Source organism: Merops nubicus, unplaced genomic scaffold (assembly GCF_000691845.1).
Source record: "Merops nubicus isolate BGI_N331 unplaced genomic scaffold, ASM69184v1 scaffold43915, whole genome shotgun sequence".
Lineage (NCBI taxonomy): Eukaryota > Metazoa > Chordata > Aves > Coraciiformes > Meropidae > Merops > Merops nubicus.
Genome location: NW_008612473.1, coordinates 1 through 16,694, shown reverse-complemented (window position 1 = coordinate 16,694; position 16,694 = coordinate 1). Strand labels below are relative to the sequence as shown.

At 47.3% G+C, this 16,694-nt stretch overlaps 1 protein-coding gene across 1 annotated transcript in view; it reads left to right on the top strand.

Moving 5' to 3' along the window:
* The window catches only part of ADAMTS13 (ADAM metallopeptidase with thrombospondin type 1 motif, 13), a 19,699-nt gene extending 4,926 nt beyond the window's left edge, over positions 1-14,773 (top strand). Inside the window, 21 exon segments of the mRNA XM_008941542.1 lie at positions 1-71; positions 624-774; positions 1,433-1,537; positions 2,000-2,151; positions 2,247-2,310; positions 2,833-2,959; positions 3,167-3,315; positions 4,672-4,792; positions 5,467-5,547; positions 5,815-5,996; positions 6,424-6,559; positions 8,256-8,385; positions 9,022-9,211; positions 9,908-10,025; positions 10,356-10,485; positions 11,631-11,835; positions 12,345-12,654; positions 13,001-13,147; positions 13,621-13,797; positions 14,140-14,324; positions 14,615-14,773. The exon segment at positions 1-71 is cut by the window's left edge and continues 9 nt beyond it. Coding sequence (XP_008939790.1) covers positions 1-71; positions 624-774; positions 1,433-1,537; positions 2,000-2,151; positions 2,247-2,310; positions 2,833-2,959; positions 3,167-3,315; positions 4,672-4,792; positions 5,467-5,547; positions 5,815-5,996; positions 6,424-6,559; positions 8,256-8,385; positions 9,022-9,211; positions 9,908-10,025; positions 10,356-10,485; positions 11,631-11,835; positions 12,345-12,654; positions 13,001-13,147; positions 13,621-13,797; positions 14,140-14,324; positions 14,615-14,773 — 3,090 coding nt within the window.
* The last annotated feature ends 1,921 nt before the right edge of the window (positions 14,774-16,694 follow it).

Sequence of the window (16,694 nt, the reverse complement as noted above, 5' to 3'; positions counted from 1 at the left end):
GCAGAAAGCCACAACAGCATTGACCTGTCCTGGTCCCAGTGCAGCAGGGAGCTGTTCCTGGCCTTCCTCAGGTAAGGGAATGGTCGAGCTCTGTGTGCCCCTGTGGGGGCAGTTCCCTGTGCTGGGAGCCTAGGAGAGAGCAGGGAAAGACAAGGAATAAACTAAAATAATGGGGAAATGAGGAACTGAAAAGCATGGGGGTTGTTTATTTCTCAGCACTTGGGTTTGTTGCTGAGGTTAAACCCAGTTTTTGCTTTAAGTAGCTGGAAATTATTTTGGCTAGTGACGAACATGCCTGGGCTGCACTGAACTTCTCAGACGCTAGCTCAGCCTGGAAATTTTTTTTTTAAATGTCAGAACATCTAGGTTTAAATGAGCAGTGAGAGCTGTGAGCTGGCTGGGTGAGGAACAGGAATGGGTTTCTGTTCTAACTTCAGCAGCAGGGAACTGTGAGCATCTCCAGGCAGCTGCTGCAGCTAAATCCATCACAGCCCACAGTAAGCATGTGTTGTCTGGGAAAGCAACAGCCAACTCCCAGAACGAATCTCAGCAGAAGTTTGCAAACATGTCATTGTCCTTACTGCCCACAGCTGGGAAAGTGATATTTCCTTTGTTTCTATCAGCACAGGCCAAACCAACTGCTTAAATGACCTGCCGGACATGGACGGCAGCATCCCTGGGTGGAAGCCTGGCCTGTACTATGGAGCAGATGAGCAGTGTAAAATAGCCTTTGGGAGTGCTGCCACAGCCTGCACCTTTGCTGACAGCAACGTTGTAGGTAGAAGGTTTGTCTGTCTTCCTGGGGGCAGCAGGGAAATGTTCTGGAGCCAAGGGTCAGGAAAAGGGAGCTGGGGACTTTTTTAGTAGGATGGGATGGAAGGTGCTTTCCTGCCACATTTCTTGGCAAAGAACAAATATTCAAAGGCTTTTAAAATATTTTGCTTCTCCCCATCACCTCCTTCAGCCACATAATTCTCCTTTAAGGTTTGCACAGTACCCAAAGCCTTCTGCCCAAAGAGGGGCCTAGTGGTGCTGGTGCTGAGTACACCAACTGAGGGTCCTGGCTTGGAGAGCTCTTGTTCCTTGGATTCCTTCAGGTTCCCCACCAGTGCCCAAAGCCCTGTGTCTGAGAAGTGCAGCGTGGCTAATAGCTGCCATCTGGACACCTCTTGTTAATGAGGAGGCACTAAGATGGGTGAACCTTTAATTGCTTCAGTTGATCATCTTCTAGCATTGCAGCTGCTGACCATGGTCTTTTGACATGCCCACAACTTCTGCCCAGTAGCAGGAGAAATTAAAGGACTTGCTTGCACAGTTGGGTAGCTGTGGGGAAACCAATCATCTGGGATGTGCACCATTTAGATGGAGCAGCTTTTGGGACTACTGAGCCCCAGTGACTCCCTGAACCCCCTGATTTTCTTTGTCACACCAGGACATATGTGAAGTTCTCTCATGCCATGTACAACCAGGAGACAAATCCAGCTGCACACGGCTTCACGTTCCCCTCTTGGATGGTACTGAGTGTGGAATCAATAAGGTAAGGAGGCTGCTGGTCTGGTGATCAGAAGTGGGTGTGGGTGCCCTGGAGCTCATTAGACAGCAGGACGTTTTTGGTGGCTGGAATGTACGTGGCCAGGGAGCTAAGGCCAAACACTCCTGTCACAAACTGAGACCAGCTGATCTTGGTGTTTCCACCTTGTCTGTATCTGGAGTTGCTTTGCAGTTCAGGTGCTTTGCCTGGTATCTGAGCTCACCTCCAAGGCTTTGCTTTCCACTTGAAATGACCTGTCAGCTCTTTGTTTCAACCCCAACCTCATATTAGACCATAATTAGGAATGAGACTTTTCTAGGCTCACGTGAGAATGTGCCTCATTCTTCTTGGGATTTTCTGTTACAGTTTGGCTTGCAGAAAGATGAGGACTTGTGCCAGCCTTGTAGATCCCAGCCCCGCTGGGTTCTCTGCGCTGCTGCTGTTAATTTTGTGTGTTCTTGGCCTTAGTGGTGCTCCAAGGGACACTGCAGCTCTCTGGAAGAGCTGAACCCCATGGCTGTTGTCCATGGGCAGTGGTCTGGCTGGAGCCCCTTCTCCCCCTGCTCCCGCAGCTGCGGAGGTGGAGTTGTGCTGCGGCAGCGGCTCTGCAACAACCCCAGGTAGGGGCTGGGGGGGCTCCAGGGCCTCTTGGCTGCTTCAGGGTCTGCTCTTTGCTTGGGACAAACCTGCTGAGGAGTTCTTTTGTCATTTCTAGGCCTGCTTTTGGGGGGCAGGAGTGCCGTGGTGCCAGCATCCAGGTGGAGATGTGCAATACTCAGGTAATGGAGCTCGTCACAACCTCTGGGCTTTTTCCTTAATGCTGATTAACCCTGTGAGAGCTGGGACCCTGCTTCTCACAGCTGACTGCTCTGGGAAGGAGGACTGAAAATGAGGTGTACAGCCTCCATCTGGCAGCTGGAGAGGTATTTGTTCCACTCTGAAGGCAGCAGCATTATTTAACAGCATTGTTCATATGTAATGAAGCATTTTCTCTGTGCCTTCATAGCAGGACAGACACTGAGAAAATAGTGACTCACTTAATGATAGTTTTCTTTGGAGGGATGTTCTTATATTGTTTACCTTATCCATTTATTTTGTTTAAATAAGATAGCAGCTTCCAAACAGAATTCTCTGCATATCCTACGGCCTCCCTTTAAAGTGGTTTTCTTTGTTTGTGGTTCTTTTGGTGTTTTACTTACCAGCCATTGCTTTCTGCCTTTAGCTAGTGGGTAAAACACTGCTTGGGATTCTGGGCTCAGTAGCTTCCTTTCATTACCCACACAATTCTCTCTGGGCTGTAGGCCTGTTTGATGACCCAGCAGGACTTCATGGCTGAACAATGTGCTGCAACAAATTTAAAGCCACTGTATCTCACTGTAGAAGCACCATCCTTTTATACCTGGACTTCTGCTGCTGGCTTTGCCAAAGGTAAGGAAAGGCTGAGGACCTGTGGTTTCATTGTGAAAGGAAGTGCTCATGGACCTGTCTGTACTCTGAAGTCAAAAGGCTGTTTCACTGATTAATTTTCAAGTGCCCGGATACTTTTCATCAGATCCTTTTGACTTCTTTCTATTGCTTGATGGTCAGCCACTGCCTTTGTGACAGAGTAACTCTCCTCCTGCCTGCCTCCCCCAGGGGACATGCTGTGCCAGCACATGTGCAGGGCTGTTGAGAAGGAATTCATGGTGAGCCGTGAAGACAGTTTCACAGATGGAACCAGATGTGAGCAGGATGACTCTGAGCAGCACGGGGCTTTCAATCTCTGTGTGATGGGAAGCTGCAGAGTAAGTGACTGGGGAGTTGGGTGAACCTCTGACGTGTAATCTGCACCAAAGGAAGCAGTTCACTGGGAGTAGGGGGAAAAAAAAACAATGTCCCAGACAGCAGAGCAAGCTCTTCTCAGAAGAAGTTCTTAGCTTACTGGATGGAGTCCAACAAATCTACTCTTAGAATCAGTAAGGTTGGAGAAAACCTCTAAGATAAAACATTCTGCTAATTATGTGATAAGAACATAAGGCTGTTTGTCCCTAATCCAGCAAGGAATTGGCTTGTGAGTTGGTGGAGGAGACATCATCAGCTGTTCAGTTTGCATGGCATAAATAGCCCTAGAAAATGCTGATTTTGTTGGTGAAAAGTTACTTGATTGGAACATACCGAGTCAGTGGCAAAATAAGGAATAAAACCTGGGAATCGTAACTTGACAAATTGGTTGTTGCAGAATCACTGATCAGAAGAGAAGTGTAACTTTTTTCCCTGTTTTCTGTGTTGGCCACAGGAAAGGCATTCTGTCATGGGGAGCCTGAGAACTCCCCCGCACTGTCTGATTGCAGGAACTGCTCAGTGCTGACCCAGTTGTGTGTTTTCTGTTGTTTCTTTACATTCCCAGAATACACTTTTAACATTTTGTTTTTCTCATTATCCCCATGTATTTTGTAATGCATTTCCACCTAACAAACAGTAGAGGGGGTGGGCATAATCTGTTCTAATTGCTGCTCTTGTGTTGGCCACAGTGATGACTGTGGATGTTATGGCAGCATCCAAAGCCTGGGAGCAGTGCCTTTAGCATAAGTTCAGCAGTTGCACATGTTTTGCTGCTAAGCCTGCTGAGATCCTCCTGCAGCTTTGTCTAAATTAGTCTTGTTCATGGGAATGGGGATAGAATCACTTTTCTGAGATCCACAGGATTGAAGGCGAGGCTGAGGGTTATGAGCTAGATTTGGGTTTGGGGAGCTAAAGATTCCTATAGAACATGCCATTCATGTTTACTGTTCTCATGGGCTGCTTTTTTTGTATGTTTTTTTTCCCCCTTCCCTCTTCCAGAAGGAGTGCATAGAAGAGAGGGAATGCAGAGCCTTTCTTTTAGGTCACAGGAGAAATCTTTCTGGGCTGCTTTTTATGGGAAAGAAAATGTCACACAATTCATGAAACTTGTGCTCTCAGCTAAGACTTTCCAATCCCTGGCTTTGCATATTGCTGGGCAGTGGTAGTTGTAGGTACAAATGCATCTTTGTCTAGCTTGCCTTCTTAAATTGGAATTACAAATGAAAAAGGCAGTTTCAGGAATTTGGGCAATGCTGCTTTCATTCACTTGTTTTCTTCTCAGAATAGACAAGTCTTGACAGACTCTCCCCTTTGCTCAGGCATTCGGGTGTGATGGCCAGATGGACTCCAAGAAGATAATGGACTCTTGTAAGGTCTGTGGTGGTGATAATACCACTTGCACCAAAGTGAATGGGTCTTACACAGAAGGAGAAGCTAAAGGTGTGTAGTCTTCACCCTCAGGCTCAACAATATGGTACTGCCTGTATGTTGCATATTTTTTTTTATAAACTTCTGTATGTGACTTCTTGTTTCTGCTTGCTTTGTTTTATGAAGGATGTGGAGATGGACTTTGTGTAGTCAACAGAGGAGGCAGCTTAGACCTGTAGCAGGGAGGTAGCTGTTGTGTAGTCAGAGTGACTTCTCTGGTCCTAGTTTTTCTCTAGACATGAACCAGAAATGCAGCCATGTGGGAAGTCCAGCACACTACTGGGAGCTGTGGGCTGTCTCAGATGTTAAAACGTCCATTTGGGCACTGATCTGGCTCTTGCAGTGTCACATATAGATATTAGCAGAGAACAAAACAGAAAGATGAGAACAGGACACAGAATTCAGTTCTGTTTGCTGTGTTCACCATCACTATGTTCAGGCCCAGCTGGTAGAGCTGTGATCAGGGTGAATTTAGCCTGCTGGCCATTACTGTTATATCCATATTTTTTTTGTATTAGCTCTTTAACCCCTGTCTGCAAATGAGCTTTTTTTCTGCCTGTAAAGCTTATCCTCTGATGGGTAGCATGCTAGTGAGACGAAGAGGGGCTGAGCTGTAACCTCCAGCCTTTTCATCAGAGGTACAGCAATGGAAGGTGACCATATCTTCTTTCTTTTCACCCTTCCAGAATACATTACATTTCTGTCCCTGCCTCATAACACCACCTCAGCCCATGTGACCAATCAGAGACCACTCTTCACACATTTGGGTGAGTTCAATGAAAAGGAGAAGAAGGAGTGCAGGCAGGGCTAGAAACAAGTCTGTGAACACAAGATAGTTGAATCTGGGAGGAAAGTTCTTGATGATGTAATTTGTTTGTGGGATGCTCTCCAGTGGGAAGTGGTAGAAGCCATGCTCTTTGAGATGCTCAACTTTGATCAAACTGGTTTCTAGCAAACAGTCTGTAGTTGCCAGTGCCAGGGGTCTGGTGACTACATCATGTCTCTTAGCCTCACTGCCAGCTTTGCTTCTCTAGCTGTGAAGGTTAACGGAGAGTATGTGGTTGCTGGAAAAGGAAAAATCTCACTGAATGTCACCTATCCGTCGGTTCTGGAGGACAGCCAGATCAAATACAAAGTGTTTCTCACCAAGGACAACCTGCCAAGCCTGGAGGAAATCCATGTGGATGGGCCAACACAAGAAGAAATTGAAATACAGGTAAATTAAAATAGCAGAGTTGGAAAAGGGCCAGTCAGAGTGGGCAGGCTGAGTTTGTGTAGCTCTGCTGCAGTGTGGGATCCAGGTCTGGTAGGCTCTGTGTCCAAGGCTAGTGGAGATGGTTTCACTAAGAGTGAGAGTGTTGCTCTTCTTGGGAAGAGTTGAGGGTTGGCTCCCTGTAGGCTTTCTGCAGGTCTGGGGGACAGTTGTGTGGGGAGAAGAATACAGAGTTAAAGCTTTTGTCTGGCTTAATCTGTTTTCAGTGCCTTGTGCACAGAATTCACAGGGTGAACTCTGCATCTGGCAAGAGCTGAGAGTCATAGTCCTGAGGCTCAGGACTGGATGAAGAAAAGGAGGACTGGCTTCTCTGAGTCCAAAATGAGTCTGAGTTGTTTTGTGCCTTGACCACAGCTTTTTCCTTCACCAGGTGTATCGAAGGTATACCAAAGAACATGGCAATGCCACCAACCCAGACATCACCTTCAGCTACTTTGTACCCAGAGAGAGCCTGAAGTACAGGTGGATTCCTCAGCCAGGGCCCTGTTCAGTGACCTGTGGGGAAGGTGAGGCAGCAGTGCTCAACCTCCACTTCTTACAGGGATCTGGGCAGAGCCCCAGTTTGACTGTCTGGTAGTCACCCAGAGCTTCACTCCATGGGCCCTGCTGGGCTGACTGAAAGAAATGGGACATCAGCAATAGGTACTTGGTTAGAACTTATTGAACAACTGGAAAAGAATTTTCCAGCAAATTGCTGTGAGATGCAGTTGCCAGTGTTAAACTGAACCAAAGAAAAGAGTGGTACAGCTTTTGAACTAAATTAGCAAATCAGGAAATGAGCTGAATCATCAAAATGATAGTGAGAATGTTTGATCATGAAGAGAATTTTTAAATAGGTTTTAAACAAACTTTTGGTTTTCAGACTAAATAATTTCCTCGGATTTTTTTTCAAAGTTACTGGAGACTGTAATTTGGAGTTGGCTAAACATCAAAAGTCTGAGACGAAAGTGGTGTCTAGTGTCTAATTAAAGCCCCAGAGCTAATTATGAAACTTCCTTCTTAGAATTCTATTCCTGTTCATGGCTAATCCTTTCTGTCTCCCTGGAGAAATCATAATGCAGATTGTAACAGATCATTCTGGTAGACGGCCTGACATCTTGTTCAAAGATAATACAGACAACACTGACAAGCCTCTCCAGACTTCTATGACAAGGATTTAGGAAATACATTAATGAATACTTATGGAAGTCAATCTACAGGACTAGTTCTGTCTGGAGAGCTTTTCTCCAGCAGATTCCCCGGGTGAACAGATTGCTGAAACCGTGAAGTAAAGAACTCAAAATGCTCTAGGGCCTCCCAGCTACTGCAGTCACAAACAAAAAAAGGAGAAAGCTGGGACTTCAAGTAACAGGAAGCTGAGAATCTGAGCTGAAACTGCATCTTGAGAGCTGAAAGTGATGCTCAGACCCTCCTTACCAATAGATGTTATGTGAAAACAAGGAAGGTAGTGGACAGATAACATTGCTGATTGATTCTTGACATTGCTTCTCCAGGGCATGATCCTTGAGATTCAGGGATGCCTGTATCTCTTTGGTAGCTCATTCACTGCAAAGAAGACTCTTCACAGCTTTGCTGGTCACTTTTTTTGGATTTTGGATTTTCACCTGCTTCACCTGTTAGGTTCAGTATTGTTAAAACTCTTGTTTATAGCTGTAGTTCATGAAGATTTCATTTCTTGCATGCCACGGGCACTGCAAGTCTGTGGTTTCTCTCCCAGTGCCCCTAGCCTGGTTTGGGGTATTGATGCTCACTGTGAGGACATTGGCATGGTGCTGTCTGGGTACCAAGGCTGTGTGATGATACTGCATGATTAGCCCTGCAGGATGTCATTCAATAAGGACTGACTGCTAGAGCTTATTTTCAGCAACCTGTCCCTCATCAGCCACACATCCAGATCATTAGAAGTAATTTGGACTGAATTATCATTGATACCCTTGTTCTTGCTCAGTTGAGAGCAATCTTTCCATTTTGGCAGTGGATTACCCATCAAACTTCTCATCTTTTGGGGCGTTCGTCTTGGAAAGTCACTTTAAACCTCTTGAGGAAAAGTTATCCAAGAGAAGTGTGTTTATAGAAAGTCTGTATTCCCAAATAGGCCATTTTCCTACACAGATGATTTGAGTAAAGTGAAATGGCTGCTCCTTCCTAGAATAATAGAGGTGAACTGCTCACTGTGTAACTTCTTTTCCTTTTGTATCCCAGGGACACAACTGGTGGATCATGTGTGCTTTGACCAGACAAAGAATGAAGCAACAGAGGATCAGTGGTGCCTGGAGGTGCCACGGCCCCTTTCAGAACACAAGCCCTGTGCCATGGAGCCATGCCTCTACAGGTTGGTGTTCCTGGAAGCTCAGCTGAATTCTTCCTTCACTTGTCCTTTCTCTGCCAGCTCACCCAGTTGCTGCAGTCTCATTTGCATTGTGAAAGGTGAGGAAAAAAGGAGAGGTATGAAGTAGTTCCTTCCTAATTATAATGGTGTAGCAGACCCCAAACCATGTTTGAGGTGATTGAGATACCAGCTGAAGGAATGGGAGATAGTCTTTCCAATATTTTACAGTACTCTGCTAAATACTTTGAGAGCACACCCAGAAGAAGATGTCTGCTCACGTCCTTTCCAAGTCTGTGCCAACAAAGATTTGATCTTATTCTGGAGGAGGCTCCTGTGTTAATTAGACTGGAAAGAGGACCAAGAGCAGAATGTGGCCAGGCATTGATCTCGTGGACATCTTAGTGTTTAATAAGAAGTGATTACACTGAACTATAGCTCTTTAGGCCTAGAGAGCTGCCAGTGCAAGGACTTAAATTTCCTGCAGTTGTCCTTTTGATCACATCCAGACAAGGCTCTTGAAACAGAGAAGCCAAATACTCTGTGTGACTAACTTCAGTGATCAGTGGTGTGAGTACTAAACCTCTGGAGGACCATGGGGTCCAGTTGAGAAGTAGGGTGATACAATTACTTCCCATTTAGGTGGAAGGTGTCTCAGAGAGATGAATGCTCTGCTGTCTGTGGAACTGGAGTTGCCCAGCAGAATCTGACCTGTGTTCAGTCTCGTGATGGATTGGAGACCGTTGTGGATGACAGCTTGTGTCCAGCAGAAGAAAAACCTCTCTCCCTTGTGCCGTGTGTGGTCAATGTCTGCCCTTTAGGCTGGGACAAAGTGAGTGTGCTACCTTGCCTTGTTTCAGGAGTCTCACTGGGAGCTTTGCACTTGTGATCCACAGGAGGCTAGCAGTTAAGAAGACCCACGTTGTTACTGGAGTCTGGGAGAGTGGGTTACACCAGGGATGTCTGCCCAGTTAAAGGTTCATCCTGTCACTTCAGACAGCTCTGTCCCTCTTAATTAGGCTGCTGGATTCATCAGTTCATAGCAGTGGCTTGTTCAGGGTGGCTGTTGTTCCTTCTTCATTTCTCCTCACAGAAAACCAGAAACAGAAATAACCCCTGGTCTGCTAGGAAGTACCCTGCTGGCAAACAGAGAGGTTCTGTTTGGCAGGGAGTGTTGCTAGCAGTGGAGAGGGCCTCTCAGCACAGGGTCACTGGTCCAGATCTGTACTGGGCAGCCACTGCCAGGTTTACATTCATAGATGGGGAAGATATTCCTTTAGACATCTTCAGTCTCAGGTCTCTCTCTTCAGGTAGTGTGAAGTAGGAGGAGTCCTGGCTGTGCCCTTAGCTATTGCTGATACTTAAATGTTCTGCAAAAACAGCAAAAGTGCTTAAATGTGCCTCTTCCTTCAGTGACAGCAAATATCTTGTAGGCTTGATCTGGAGGTATCCCCCAGCTTCATTAGCTTGGGACCAGTGTGGAAAGCAGGTGCCAATGTCAGTCTGGGTCTTTTTGCTCTGTTCTGAGGAGGAAGATGCACACTCACTTCAGACTCCGGAGTCACCTGGGCACATCCGACTGGAAAACCAGACTGTCTATGTCTGGAGTCCTCTTGCTGGGGAGTGTTCTGTCTCCTGTGGCAGAGGTGAGATCCTTCAATGCTTGTTCCTTGGCTCTAGGTGTGGGTTCAGTGCCTAGGAATCTTGGGGGCTTGGGCCTTTCACCTCTATAATTCTAAGTGCATGTGTAGCTGTGGTCACAACTTTTTTGAGTCTGGAGGAGGCCAGGGGGCCTGGCTCAGGCAGGGAGTAGTTTCAGGGGGCTGGCTGGCTGCTGCTGTGATTCAGAGCTGGGGGTGAGCACAGTAGCTTGGGCAGAGTTTGCTTGGTTTGTGCACTCAGGTGTGCCTGGCACTGCCTGGCTTACGTTCAACCCTTGCACACGTGCCGTGGAATTAGATTGCTTCTCTTCCTAGGTAAGACCCAGCTCCAGTATGTATGTGTGGCCTTTGACACCAAAGAAGAAACCCAAGAAGAAAACTGTCATCCAGTGCCAAAGCCAGAGAGCAGGGTGGAAGTCTGTGATCTCAGTCCCTGCCCACCAAGGTAAAGCAGTTACCAGGAGACAATGAGCCAGCAAGAGGTCCCTCCTTCCTCCCTCTATCTCCAGGGATGTGGTAAAGTAAGGGTCAGCCTACTCTGAGGATGTTATCTTCCTCTCCCCTGCTTTGAAAGCACAGGCAGCTGCAAAAACAGGAGCATTGATCCATACTCAGCAAACTGAGAGTCTTTCCTGGGCTGGTGTATTCTCAGGCAGAACTGAGTGAAATCTTTGGAGTTTGAGTCCAAGGAAAAGCAGAAAAACCTTTTGATCCCTTATTACTCTGAGGAAGTAGGAACAAATCCATAACTACAAAAAGTGGTGACACATTTGCCAGCTGTTCTTTCCACATAGCATCAGGGAAAGTAGATTTCAGTGCTCTAAGAATCTGGAATAGCTGCTCTGAGACCTGAAGGAAATTGATTGTGCTGCCCATGGGATTAATGGTATTGCAGACTGCAGTCAGTGGGGTGGTGACAGTCAGACTGCAGTGGTGACTGCTCATCTCAAACACGAGCCAGGGTGTTTGTGTGCATTAACAGAATTCCAGTTGTACTTCCACAGGCTGCTGGATTTAAGCATGTATGATTTAAGCATCTGTGAGCATGTATGGTGTGATCTAGGATATGGCTCAGGGTTGGTAAATGGGGCAGAACCTGCCCTGCCCTGTTTGCTGTGGGACTGGAAAGCCACTGGCATCTGGACTTCCTAATGCACTACAGGAAGCCCCTCCCAGGATGAAATGCCCAGGGTTGGTTTCTGATCTCACTGTTCAGTGGTGTGTGTTTTGCAGGGAGATTAGATGGGTTTTGCAGTTAAGCCTGTGTATGTCACACTGGGGAAGGCTGCAAAGGGTGCAGAGCAACACTCAATGTATATTTTTGGTCCATGGGCTCCTTACAAAATGTGAATGTCCTCTGTCTGTATCCAGCTCCACACCTGCTCCAGACCACCAAAAAAAACATGTACCAAAAGCTGCCTTCTGAGCACCATAGGAAGCAAACCCTGTGAGGCAGAGGGGTGAAGAAAGCTGCTGAGAAGCTGAAGGGGGAGGGATGAGTGAGCTCCAGTCCCTTTTCTACAGCAGAGAGACAGTACAGGGTGGGGGTTCATCACCAACTTATTTTTTCTCCTCCATGTCTGCTGTCAGATGGAAGGTAACCCCAGCTGGCCCCTGTTCCTCCAGCTGTGGGCTTGGCTTGGCTGTTCAGCTGGTCACCTGTGTGCAGACTCACCAGGACAAGGAGATTTTGCTGGAGGAACATTTGTGTCCTGTGGCAGAGAAGCCCCTTACCAGCATCCCCTGTGTCATCCGGGCGTGCTCGTATGAGTGGAGCTTCAGCGAGTGGACAGAGGTATTTGCTCCTCTTCAGATGCAGCTCTGGCTGTCAAAGTGCAGTGGTTTTATAGCCATTCACCTCCCCAAAGCATACAGGGCAGAAATACCACTTCTGCCTTCTATATTTGCTTCCCACAGAAATGCTGAACTGTTTCTAGGGATGTTTTCCATCCCTTCCACTGCCCTGGGTTTAGCAGCTCATAGGGCTGCTTCCCACCTTCCTCAGCTAAAGTTTTGGCTGCAGTTTAAAAGTGTTCTTTGGCATGTTTTCTTCTGGAACGTGGATATTTTTGGATTTTTTTTTAAGAAGTGGTTCTGCCATTCAGAGCTGTCATTTGGAAGATGCCCTGGGAGGTGGGCCACCCTCTAGCTGAGGAAGCTAGAGTACTGAAAGGGCAAGTGGCAGCACAGCATCAGAGGACAAAAGATCAGCCCTCCAGCTCATGCCTGAGCCAATAAATGTGATTATTTCTATATACCCCCTGAAACAAGTGTATAAAGGCCTGTGGGTTTCTTCCTCTGCAGTGTTCAACGTCGTGTGGGAACGGCATTCAGACCCGGCAGGATTTCTGCCTCAACCTGCTGACCCACAAGCACGTGAACCCCGTCTTCTGCAGGCGCTTCCCCAAGGCCATCGTGGTCCGTGGCTGCTCTGCAGGGCCCTGTCCTGAGCAGGAGCTGGGGGGCAGGTCCCATGGAGCAGAACTGCAGGTGGTGGCACCAGCCGTGCACGTGAGGACAGCTGCAAGTGTCGAAGAGCTGAGATACAGGGACCTGGATCTTCCTCCATCTGCTGTGCCAGCTGTGCCTCAGGAGCAGGAGAGGACCAGTGGAGGTGAGGACACTACCATAGGTGCTTAGTGTGTGTAGCTGGCTTGTGGTGACCCTACTGCCATACAGGGATGGGAGCATGGGAAGAGAATAGTCCTGGTTAGGAGGGACAACATGCTGTTCCTTCCAGCATGACCTGAGCTAGGAACAATGACTCCCTTCCCCAGGCCTCCCAGAGCTCTTCTGACTTGGGATTCCTTGGGACAGCAGCTGACTCTTCTGTGCTCCCCCCTGGAGGTGGGCACAGCGTTGGCCCTTGCCTGTTCATTGTGCCATGACAGGCACAAGGGCTGGTTTTCAGCAGCTGCAGTTCCTTCTGGATGTGCTTCTCATCTGTCTCTGCTGTGCAGGTGTCTGTGGAAATCTCTTTCTTAATGCCACGGGGGTCATCAACATGATGGGTGTAGAGAGCAGAGAGTGCACTGTGGCCATCGGTCGTCCTCTGGGCGAGGAGATCACAGTCAGTGTCCTGGAGAGCTCCCTCAACTGCAGCACAGGTACTGCCCTGGGTGTGCTGGGGACTCACCTGGCCCTTTGGGGAACCTGCACCTTTCCCTGCAGGCTTTTGGTGCCCTGAGTGATTCTTGATGCCTTGGAGCTTGTGGAATCTCTGAAATCATTTTACAAGTTTTTCTGTCTCATCAAGTTGTTGCCAGATGGGGCTAAATGAGGATGAAGCCTTTCCTCCCCCTACATAATGGTTTCTTATCTGTTTTATTGGTAGATATGAGATGAAAGGAGTTTATGGGGTTAATGAAACTGCTTGCACTGGCCTGTTACAAACTTTGTCTGTCATGTACCCTCTTGCTGGAATCAGTGCAGTTAGGTTAGTTAACTGGACTGTTCTGACAGATTTTTATAAGATACATTCAAGATGCAGAAATCACCTGATTCCAGAGCTATACCAGATCAGCTGAGGCCTTTTCCTTCAAGTAAAACAGTTCCTAGCCCCTGTGCTCCCCCGTTGCAGGTGAGGTGGTGCTGTTTGCTGGGCGGATGATGTGGCGGACGGGCTGCAGGAAGCTCCCCTTGTCACTGATAAATTCCAGAACGAACACCCTGATTGTGAAACAGCGTGTTCTGCTGCCAGGAAATGGGGTCATTCTGCACTACAACAGCAGAACTGCAACTAAAAAGTATTTCCAAGGTACCTTACTGAAAGCTTTGCTATTACTGCTTTAGATTAAGGCACCCACAAGGCCCACAGAGTTCCATGGATCGTGGTTGCCTGTGGAAACCTATGGAAAACTTGCTTCATTTTTAGCAGCTAATAAGCCCCTTCTTGAGTTTTGGAATTAATATTACTTGTGGACTACCTCTCCATTTTAAAGGCAAGACCCCTGCAAATGTTTGCTCCTGCTTGGAGGTTCCCAAATGAAAATACTTAGAGAATTTTTTCTGCCTGTGTTTAATTTTGGTGATTTCTTTCTTGGACGTGCTGGACACATCTCTAAATCATTTTCTTTTCTGCTCCCTTTCCCCCTCTCAGACTGTGACAAGCAGCTGTTTGGTCCCCAAGGTGAAATAGTGAATCCTGTGCAGTTGCCTGATCAAAGGCAAGGAGGAGTGTGTCGGACCTTCATCAACGTGGCTCCTCGGCACCGCATAGCCATCCGGGCCCTCTACATTGGCCTGGGCAGGGAGAGCAACCAAACACATTTCAATTACATCCTGGTGAGTCAGAAACCTAAAGAGGATCATTTGGGTGGGAACAGACCCATCTCTTCAATTAGAGATTTCCATCCAGATGCAAAGTTCAATCACAAGTCTTAGAGAGTCAATCTCTGGTCTCTCTTCTGTAGATGCAGGTGGGAATGAGCACTACTGAGGTCTACTGTATTTCTTCTAACCTTTCTATAGGCAGTTTTTCCCTCTTGAGTGACCAGTTTGCAAGTCCCCAGTATTTTGTGGGTACTTCACTTGTAGGCTGCTGTGATATAATGGTTTGGTCTTTCTTCCTGCAGGTACGTGATGTAAGCACCATGAAGACAATGGTCTTCCAAGGGAAACAACAATTCTTCTGGCAATCAACAGGGAGCCAAGCTGAAATTGAATTTCATGAAAATGTTAAGGATGATCAAAACCATTTCTGGGCTGAATATTATGCTATTGATCCCAAATAAAAGGGACCAGGGCCACTGCACTGAGAGAGGCTGTGGCCCAGTTCACTGCTGCCTGTTCACTGCTCAGGGCCACACGAGTCATTTAATCTTCTTCTGACTCCTGCCCCATCCATTGAATAAGAACAATATCCTCTGCTGGCTGCCTTGGGATCTCTGTTAAGATTTGTAAAGGCTATGCAAAATACTTGTAACTACTAAATATGTAGCAAATAGTCCTCCTAGGGATTTTCTGTCTGTGTTGATCAGCATTAATGCAGTTTACCTGTCTGCAGTTAGTGCCTTGGACACTGAAGTCCTGCCTTGGTAACATACTGTGACCTTTTAGGATGGTTGTTTCATTTCTCAGGGGCTATAATCATCCCACAGGTTTGCTATGATTGTAGTTTAACTGTTAAGGTCAGTCTCCTGCAGTGTAAATGCCTGTTAAAACCAAGGCCTGTTGAAATTCTGGGATGTTACAGAGAAGGCAAAGGTGTGAGTGAGGATGAGCTGCTAGCACCAGAAGGCTAGAGACATAGAGGGCAAGACAGTTTCTTAGCCCAGGAGGGTTGTGCAACTCCAGGACAGGTCACCCAGAGAGCTGATGAAATCCTTGAGTGTTTTCAGGAGCTGGCTAGACTGAGGCACTGCTGAGCTGGTCAAGCCCTGGTGACAATTGGCTTTGTGTGGGAGGACTAAATGATATCCACAGGTCCCTCCCCAGCCACCCCTCCTGTGGGTCTACTATTAGGTAGCTGACAGTGGTACAACTACTTCTTTTCTATGGGAAAATAAAAGAATTCTGTATCTTAACGATGGGTTTGGTGCCAGGACCTACTCAGATAAGAACAGCAGCTGTGCTGTTAATCTACTGGTACCTCTCACAGGATGCAATGAGAGATTGCTGAGACTGCATGATACAAGTTGTAGCAGGAAAAGGTATTTTAGAGCAGGAACAAATACTCAACTCCAGTTTCATTTAAATACGTTTTTTAGGTTGTTTTTATTTAATGTCTTGAACGTTGCACCACGTTTTGGTCCAAATCTGTCATCCTCCTCAAAATCACAATATCCTGCCTAAGGGGCCTTTTCCACACCTGGAGCCTGGCTGGACACATCTGCCCTTGCTCCTCTTCCTGCTGGATGCAATCAGGGGTTCTGCCTGGGCAGTTTTAACCCTGCCTCTGCTTTCCCTCACTTGAATCCTCTGACAGCTTTTTACAACCACAAAATCTTATTTTCTTCAGTCTGCTTAGTAGTTGTTTTATTTTTTTCTGGTTAAGCCTGGAGTTTTTTGCTTGCCAGCCTCCAGATTTACGTTCTGTTCCTGGAAGAGCTAGAAAGTGGATTCTTGAAGTGAGATCCTGGAGGAGCTGGATGTCTCAGCTCATCCCACTGCAGTGCGTGGGTGATGCAGGCGCTGGGCCTTCATTTCCTGCCGGACAGGAGATGTTAATGAAAAGACATCCTTTTCTTAATCCTTTTTTGTAACCTTCTAGCAGATGGGATCTGTCTTCCCACTCTTCTCTGGATCCCAAGCCTCGCTGCTAGCTATTGTTCCAGATCAACTGCGCAGGGTCCCCTGTCTGCAGAGCTGGGCTCTGGTTACCAAGTGTGTGCTGCGTGCTCATTTGGAGCTGTTGTCTGTATGATTTAAGAAAATTGAGGCTGTTTCCTCTACCGTTTGCTTGGATTCCAACAGGTTGCATGCAAAGTCCTGCTTCTAGTCCCATTTTCTGGGGAGAAAACCCGGTTCTGTGCCGATTCAGGGGCAAATTTCCCTCTTACCTGGAGGGCGGAATATTGTAACGCCGTTAAATTGCCAGTAATGCAAAAATTGGTGTTTCCCTTCCCTTCCTTCTCTCCCTCCCGGATAACAGCACCGGGAGAGGCGGGACCCCCAGGCCTGAGCACCGCAGAGCCCGGCGCGGAGTTGCGCGGC